Source organism: Bison bison, unplaced genomic scaffold (genome assembly GCF_000754665.1).
Source record: "Bison bison bison isolate TAMUID 2011002044 unplaced genomic scaffold, Bison_UMD1.0 scf7180017864508, whole genome shotgun sequence".
Classification (NCBI taxonomy): Eukaryota; Metazoa; Chordata; class Mammalia; order Artiodactyla; family Bovidae; genus Bison; species Bison bison.
In genome coordinates, this window is record NW_011495064.1 from 7,350,942 (window position 1) to 7,359,785 (window position 8,844).

The window sequence follows — 8,844 nt, forward strand, 5'->3', positions numbered from 1 at the left end:
ATACAGACCCCTTAACCCTAGAGCGATTGCCCTCCAGACTTGCCAGTTCACTGTTTGCTTTTCCCTAGATAAGTAGTTGCATGGCTTTTCTGATCCAGTTCGTTTTTCAAAAAAGTCTAAATAAAACGATTGTTGTGTTCTCAGATCCTTTATGTATTTGGCATGAAATTCTGGTAGTCTTTTGTGGAATCTGCCCTTTTCATTCTTTTTATCCAGTAAATAAAACACAGAAACATTTGGTTGAGCAGATTTGGCCTTATCAGGACAAATGTGTCGCTCTGTACAGGAAATTCCCTCAAAAAGGGCTGGGTTTTTTTTTTTTTTGGAGAGGTATTATTGGTTGGTTACTCTTATTTATTTTTGCCAACCTTGTTGAAAAAGTTTCTCTCCTTGAAATTTACAATCACTCATAGTTTAAGAGGCCAGATACTTGTGGGGGGGAACCTAGAAAATTAAGATGTTAAACAAGAAGGGCAGAGAGCTGAGCGTGCTTTTAATTTCAGCTTTTGAATGGGAAATCCTGTGTGCTTATTGGAAGACATGGCTGTGGTCTCAGTCTGGGTGCTGGTGGGTGATTCTGTCTCCTGGGGAGACAGTCACGGCCCCGAGTGTAGTGACAGTTCACCACGGGCCCCATCCCTGGTCACACAAGTGACCGGCTTCATGGGGGGGGGGTGTGTGGCTTAAATGCCTTTGTTGAAGGTTGCAGTAGCATGTGGCTTCAGCCGACCTTGTCAGTGTAAGCATTGAGCTGCCGGCCTGCCCACCTGCTCCTGTGTTCATTCTCTTATTAGAATAATCCTCTCCCCTTGAGGAGCCAGGGGAAATCAGCGGCTTCCAAGGCAGGCTCAGCATCAGACTGATTGCCACTGTGTGGATGGGCCCCAGCTGTAGACCTGGGGATCGGGGGTAGTGCTCAGGGGCAAAGCCTGCCAGGAGACAGCTGTGCCAGGTGGGAAGCGGGGAGCTCAGGAGGGGGTTGAGGGGATTGGTTGCAAGACTTGTGATTTCAGCTGCCCCGGGGAGTGAAACGGTTACAGGACAAACACAGCGGTCAGACGTGTCTTTCCCTCCACTTATATACCCCACCTACAGTTACATTCCTTCTTACGTTTAAACTCGGCTCCATTTTGCTCTAATGTACAGTATGTACAATAACCCTTAACTCACTAAACTGGCAAGTTTATATTTCTGTTTGTTTTTAATTGTCATTACATTTCCACTTAACAATTTGTTTCACTCTCTTTGTGTTTTCTTTTTTTTTTTGTCTTAAGCTACATTATTAACCAAAACACTCCTCTTCCTAAAAGAGCAAAAAATACGCCTTTGCACCTTTCACTAATGAGCCCCGCTGTTTGATACGGAGTTGATGATACACCTCAAACAATGGTGGCCGAAGCTTCTGTAGTTTCTGGCAAGAGGCTCACTTTAAAATAAGCGATATAAGACTTAAGATTTGCCTGTATTCCAACATACAGTCATTGGACTTTTGGGGGGCAGGAGAACAAACTCGAAAACGGATGAATTGAGATCAAGACATTTCAAACTTTCTTTAGGAGTTTTCATTATGATTATTTATTAAAAACCCGAGGAGCTCATGAAGTATAGATGTTGCTGGTAGCTTGCGCGTTCTGTCTTACTGGAACGATGTTTCTGGAAAGAGGGGTTGCTCTCTTTGGCTCCTGGTTAAATAGCCTGTTTTGGGGGTTGTGGGGTGCACACACAGAGGTGCCTGCAGAGCATTTGGCGGGGGAAGAAGCAAGGGGACCAGTCTTCTGTATTGGGAAGCAGAGCAGTGCAGCCGTGGGTTGAAGTATTTTGTGTTTGTTCTTTTACTGTCATTGTATTAATACGACTGAAATTTACATTGCAGACTCAGTCCGCTAGTAACACACTCCAGAAACACAAATCTTCCTCCTCCTTTACACCTTTTATAGACCCCAGATTACTACAGATTTCTCCATCTAGCGGGACAACAGTGACTTCTGTGGGTAAGTAATACAGCAGCAAGCAAGCAGCCACCGGTAGGGTGCTTCTCACTCTGGTGTGGTGAGCACGCGTAGTGGTGGTCGGCAGGCTCAGACCGCAGACCAGGTGCACACCCCACTGGCACTGTCTTTTGCAATGAGCGCCATAGTCTTCGTTTTTCACATCCGTTTCTTACGAGTCTCTCTTCCTCGGCAAAGAGTGGGTCTCAACATGAATCTTTCATGGACGCTTATTGGGGAAGGGAGCAGGCCCAGCCCTCACGGAGACAGAAGTAATTCCAGTGTCATGTGTTTCAGTGGGGTTTTCCTGTGATGGAATGAGACCTGAGGCCATGAGGCAAGATCCTACGCGGAAGGGCTCAGTGGTCAATGTCAATCCCACCAATACTCGGCCCCAGAGCGACACCCCAGAGATTCGCAAATACAAGAAGAGGTTTAACTCCGAGATCCTGTGCGCAGCCTTGTGGGGTAGGTGTCTCGGGGCCACTCCAGCCCTTATGCTTTTATTCTCAAGGGTGGACCGATCATTTGGAGAAGTACAGCTTGGGATGTCTGGGGGGCTTGGGGAGCATTGTTTGTGGGTGAGGTGGAAGACTCTTGACATCCCTTGCGCACGCTGTCCCATGGAATCCTGCAGGCATCCAGACCTGCCCTTGTTTCAGCCATCATGTACTGGACAGAGTGACTCATCTCCATCACTTCGTATAAAAAAGAAGGAAAAAGATGAGAAAGGCATTTGATTTGGCCCATATTTATAGGGAGAATGAAGAAATCTGTCAAATTGCTTTTCTTTAAATGTTTCAGTTTAACAGTCTTTCCTGACTCTTTGTGACTTAAGAAGACATCTAAGTGAAACTTCGGGGGGTTTTGTTTTTGTTGTGTTTTTGTTGTTGTTTTTGATGTGGACTTTTTTAAAAAATTTATTCTTTAATTGGAGGAAAATTGCTTTATAATATTGTGTTGCTTTCTGCCATACAACAGTGAGAATCAGTCATAATTATACATATGTTCCCTCTCTCTTGAACCTCCCTCCCCAACACCCACTACTCCCACCCAGTCCCACCTCTCTAGGTCATCACAGAGCACCAGGTTTGAGCTCCCTGTGCTAGACAGCAGCTTCTCACTAGCCATCTATTTTACACGTACCTGGTGAAAGTGTTAGTCGCTCAGTCGTGTCCGACTGTTTGTGACTCCATGGACTGTAGCCCCCCAGGCCCCTTTGTCCATGGGATTTCCCAGGCAAGAATACTGGAGTGAGTTGCCATTTCCTTCTCCAGGGGATCTTCCGAACCCAGGGATCGAACCCAGGTCTCCTGTGGCTCCCGTGTTGTAGACATTTACCCCCGAGCCACCAGGGGAAGCCAGAGCAGGTGTGGGGAAATGGGGAGGGAGATGGGACACGGCTGGAGAGAAGGGGCTGGGGTGTGCCTGATACATACTGCTCCTAAGAAAAGAGGGACCGAGGACCAAATGCAGCTGTTTGTTTCTTAAAGATGATGGAGGATGGTCTTTAAGAAAACCTGAAACTGAGTGATAGATGCTGGGTTGATCACAAACTGTTAGGGACGAAGGGGGCTGTGTATGGCTCGTTCTAGAAGATTTCCCGAGCAAAGACAGATGTTGAAGGAGGCAGGTGGGGATCGTGACACTGGACAAAGGTTTGTCTGTCTGGTTGTTTGATAGGATAGTCTGTGGAGAGTCTGTGGTACCCAGGAGATGGTGGGCTCGGATGTTCTGGGGCTACTGAGGAAAACCCAGAAGCTGGAGGATCAGGAATGAAGCGAGCTTATTGCCCCCTTAGATCCTTTTTACATTAATGAGTAAATGAATATTCCATCCTCTCCCCTCCATGGTGATTTGTTGCAGTTTGGGTACTTTAAGCTCTGACCATCCTTAGCTTTGGAGAAAAAAATGGCAACCCACTCCAGTATTACTGCCTAGAGAATTTCATGGACAGAGGAGCCTGGCGGACTATTAGTCCATGGGGTCCCAAAGAGTCAGACATGACTGAGTGACTGAGCGCACATATCCTAAGCATCTCTGTTTGTGGGTGACTTGAGGAAACCACTCTCATCCTGAGAGGTGGCGCTGTTTGCTCCATACAAGGCCATCTGCCACGCACAGTGTAAAATTGTGGTCTTTCTGTGGCCTTGACATAGGAGTGAACTTGTTGGTGGGTACCGAGAGTGGCCTGATGCTGCTGGACAGAAGTGGCCAAGGGAAGGTGTATCCTCTGATCAACAGAAGGCGATTTCAGCAGATGGACGTCCTGGAAGGCTTGAACGTCTTAGTGACGATATCTGGTAAGTGTGGGTTTGGGAAAGCAGGCCACCAGCACTGTTTAAAAGTGCGGTGCTTCCCCACATGGAACTTGAGTGAGCTCCTTTTCCGAAGTGATAGCTCAAAAACAGAACCGTAGCGGGATTTTACAATAATGTGATAGGAAAGCGTATTCACACGGGACCCACTTTGTGCACTTATGATGGGGTGGGGCTCCTCTGAGCTGTCCTGGAGCCCGCTCCTGCACTTCCTGCTCGACGTCTCCATCCCTCCCCACACCCTGCACGCCCACCCGCCCCCTCCATCCCCATCTGACCGCCACCCCCGCAGCCTGTCCTGGTCAGGGTGTAGGTTGTGTCCACTTCTTCCTACAGGACTCTTTGATGCAAAAAGAACTGTTCTTTGCCATTGCCAGTAAAACCATGGTGTGTTTTTTTTTTTCCCATGTCTGTCAGCACTTGCTCTAAGTTTCTTTTTAGGAGGAGCATTTTTCTTGGTATAAATTATATATGTTGATTGTAGAAAGTAAGAAATAATGCAGAAGAGCAAACAGGAGGAATAGATCGTAAAATCAGTTCATCCAAAGAAACTGTTAACTTCACTTTGACTTCCAGTCTTGTAAGCATATACACACTCAAAATACATACTCAGGGGAGAGAAGGTCTCTATAAAAATAGTTATGCTACATATTGAGGGAGTACTGTGATACCCGTATACTGACGAGGTGGTTTCACCACGTGTGAATACACTGCTGTCCATACAGTTGGCGTCTACTCACTCTTGGTAACCTCTGTCCTGAAGTTGAGGTGTATCCCTGCCATTCTTGTTTGTCCAAACCTGTAGGCTGTTTTCCGTATTCCTTCATGATAGCCATTCTGTGCGGCTGCAGAATGTTTCTCTGCATGGATGGCACTAAAGTTTATTTACTTCTGTTGTAACTTCCATTTATTCCTTTTTTCCCCCCTCCTGTAAACATTTGCATAAGTATCTTTGTAACTCACTTAACCATTCAGCATGTGAATCCATGTTGCCTGGATCATAACGTCCTAATCTGCATTTTTGCTGGGGTTAAAGAGTATGCAGAAGTGTTAAGACCTGTCTCCTCATTACCCACAGGGATTTTGATTTAATCGTCGGCTAACTCAAACTTGCTGTATTTATTTATATGTAACAAATTTCTTGCAATAAGTTTTAGTTTTCAAATAGGTTTTTGGTTTTAAGTAAGATGTCTGTTGAAATGCAAAAATTTCACCATCCATCTTCTACTTAAATGAGGAACCAACCATTTAAGACTTGAGTGCTGATGGAAAATAGGTTTTTGAATTGGAGGAAAAATAAATCTACAGCTGAAAATGGTTGAAGCTTTACTTTGTGATCCAGCGAGCAAGGTGATTTGTGTGGATCAGTAATCAACTGATACCGTTTTTGGGGACCACTTTTTTTGTATTCTTTTTATAGCTTTCATTGGTTTTCAAAATCATAAAAGCAATAACACGACAATTGTAGGGAACTTCAGAAAAAAGGAAGCTTAGGAAAAAGAAAATAAAATGTAACCCCTATCTGAGAGAGATAGTTGTTGTTAACTTTCTAATATATTTCCTCCTCATTTCTATAAATGTATCTCACATAATGGGAATAAAACACTGTACATAAAACAATGTTGTCTTTGTTTCACTTAATGTATTGAGTATCTTCCCACATTCAGAAATTCTTCAAAACTTAAGATTGTGTTGAAGAATAAGACATAATACAGAAAGTGCACAGATTATAAAGAATTATAGGTCCACGAAGAGTCACAGTTAGCCATGGTGTAGCCCCAGCTCCTCCACCCGCCCACGGCGCTCCTGCATTGCCTCCATCGTCGGCCACCCCCGCACCCCCACCACACACACACACACCGCCCCCCGAGGAAACGCTGTCCTGACTTTGAACACCTTAGTATATACTAGGTATGGTTTGATGTCTGTTTTTTTGCCTTCATTGAACTAAACTCAAATAAATGGCAAAAATACTTCTTTTGTGTCTCACTTTTTTTTCTAGAGCAGTTTTATGTTTACAGAGAAAGTGAGCAGAAAGTATAGACAGTCTTATATTGGCCCCCTCCAGTTTCCCCTCCTCTGACACTTGTTACAGTGGATGGACCAGTATTAATGCATTATTGTTAGCTGAAATCCACAGTTTAGGTTCTCTCTGAGTGTGTCCTCTGGGTTGAACACATGCATAATTTTATCTACCTTTACGGTGTCATACAGATGCGTTGCATCACCCTAAAATTCCTCTGTGCTCCATCCCTTCCTCGAAGCCCATGGCGACACCTGGCCTTTTTTTTGCTCTCTGTTGCCTTTTCCAGAACGTCCTGGGTGGGCTCATGCAGTGTGCAGCCTTTTCAGACAACTGAGAGCAAGTACCTCTTTATGAATCAATGTGATGCCTTCTGTCTGTTCTGGGTGCTTGCTCAATACTTCTGCTAGGTTTCTTGTTGTGGTTCAGTCGCTAAGTCATGTCTGACTCCCTGCGACCCTACGGACTGCAGCACGCCGGGCTTCCCTGTCCTTCACTATCTCCTGGAGTTTGCTCAAAATGAAATTATTTAGCATTGCGTGCACACATGTCCATTGAGTTGGTGATGATATCTAACCATCTCATCCTCTGCTGCCCCCTTCTTTTGCCTTCAGTCTTTCCCAGCATCAGGTCTTTTCTAGTGAGTGAACTCTTTACATCAGGTGGCCAAAATATTAGAGCTTCAGCATCAGTCCTTCCAGTGAATATTCAGGGTTGATTTCCTTTAGGGTTGACTGGTTTGATCTTCTTGCTTGCTAGGTTCTCTCTCTTCTAACTGACATATAGGAGTGCTTCACATGTTCTGGGTAGGAGTCTTCTGTTAGCTCTGTGTTGTGTCCATTAGTTTATGGCTTGCCTTTTGCTGGACTGAAGTCCCCAAGTTGGGTGATCTGTTGAAACCCTTCTGTGCTCTTAAATGGGAAACCATAGTCACTCCAGAAGGTTTTAAGAATCAGATGACCTAATAGCTTGAATTGAGTTTCTAGTGAAACTGATACAAGACAATTCCCTTGCAGTGGGGGGAGGGGGCGGTATTTATTGTTTATTGCAGTTTATTTTGATTACTGTTGTTAACAAAGATACCTAATTTTGAATATGCATGTAAATTACTGATTTATTTGTTTTGCTAGGCAAAAAGGATAAGTTACGTGTCTACTATTTGTCCTGGTTAAGAAATAAAATACTTCACAACGACCCGGAAGTTGAGAAGAAGCAGGGCTGGACGACAGTGGGGGACCTGGAAGGCTGTGTGCATTATAAAGTTGGTAAGTCCGCCACGGCCGCAAGGGCTCTGCTTTTCAGAGGTTCAGTTTATCTTTTGTTTAAAATTTATGTGTTTTTGAAGCTTTTAGTGAGAAACCTGTCTCTGATATTCCTAGCTCATGTGAAGCACCTTCTAATCCTGAGGTCCACAGGGCTCAGTCTGGATCATAATCAGGTTCACTTCAGCCGTCCCCGACCTCCATCACCCTGACCTTGGACAGTCCACATTCTTCTCTGTAAGATGGGGTTCAGAGGAGCCCCGTTAAGGAAGCATTGCCTGAAGAATGCCAGGCCCCTTGGGTTCTTCCTTGGCCCTGCAAGCTGGTTCTCACTCGAAGCACTGTGGGTCCTTGGCAGTCACTGATGGAATGTTTGAGAGTTTGCCTAAAGAGTTTTGGCCTTTCGGTTTGAATGAAATGCGCTGTGCACAGCTACCGTGCTCATCACTGAGGAAGGAATCTTGCTGGCCGGGCAGCATTTTGTGGCAACATTTTTGTTCTTTTCTCTGCAACATTCATGCCCTGCTTCTCATAAGATTTCACAAGAACAAAACCAAAATACATTTTTTGTGTGTGTTGGGAAAAAAAAAAAATCAAAATACTGGCTCTAACATTGGAAATTAAGGAGGAACGATGGCACTTAGCCCAGTTACAGTTTTATGGGTGAGATGGTGTGTTCTATTGCATTTGAAATGGAAAGTTGAGAAGATGAGCAACTGGTCTCTCTATATATTTAAGACTGAGGATGTGAGGGGCCTATTGGAAGTTGATTTCTGCTTGTGTGTTTTCTGTTCTTCTGGGTTTATGATACGACATGCGGTGGTCAGCGCTTCTTCTCTCGGGGATATTCCAGTCCTTGGTGGTGTCATCTTGTTGGTGTAATCTGTTCGCAGCCCTCAGCTCACTGGTTGCTAATGAGTGTGAATGCCACCCCGATATTAGAGTGATTCTGAGTGATCCTGCAGGGCTCTAGCCCCTTGGTGTAGGTTTGGGGCTTAGGATTTTCTGTGTTGTGGTCTTTTGTAACATTTTTCCTTGCTGAGAGTGGTAGCTGGAATCATCTAAGGCTGAATGTAATGAACTGGCTTATAACAGCTGAAATGTCCCTGAACAGATGATCCACAGGGGAGCGAGGGCAGATGCGTTAGACTGAGCTGGACTTTTCCCCAGGACGGAATGTCCACCCTCACTCGGGCCCGTCGTTCATATAGGATGAATCACAAGCATCCATTTGTTATGTTTAGACTTCTGTT

At 45.0% G+C, this 8,844-nt stretch overlaps 1 protein-coding gene across 1 annotated transcript in view; it reads left to right on the forward strand.

The window, feature by feature from the left end:
* Nucleotides 1-8,844, forward strand: part of MAP4K4 (mitogen-activated protein kinase kinase kinase kinase 4) — a gene marked incomplete at its 5' end in the record, with an annotated part of 149,039 nt that overhangs the window by 132,313 nt on the left and 7,882 nt on the right. The window contains 4 exon segments of the mRNA XM_010829864.1: nt 1,874-1,991; nt 2,286-2,456; nt 4,148-4,291; nt 7,460-7,594. Coding sequence (XP_010828166.1) covers nt 1,874-1,991; nt 2,286-2,456; nt 4,148-4,291; nt 7,460-7,594 — 568 coding nt within the window.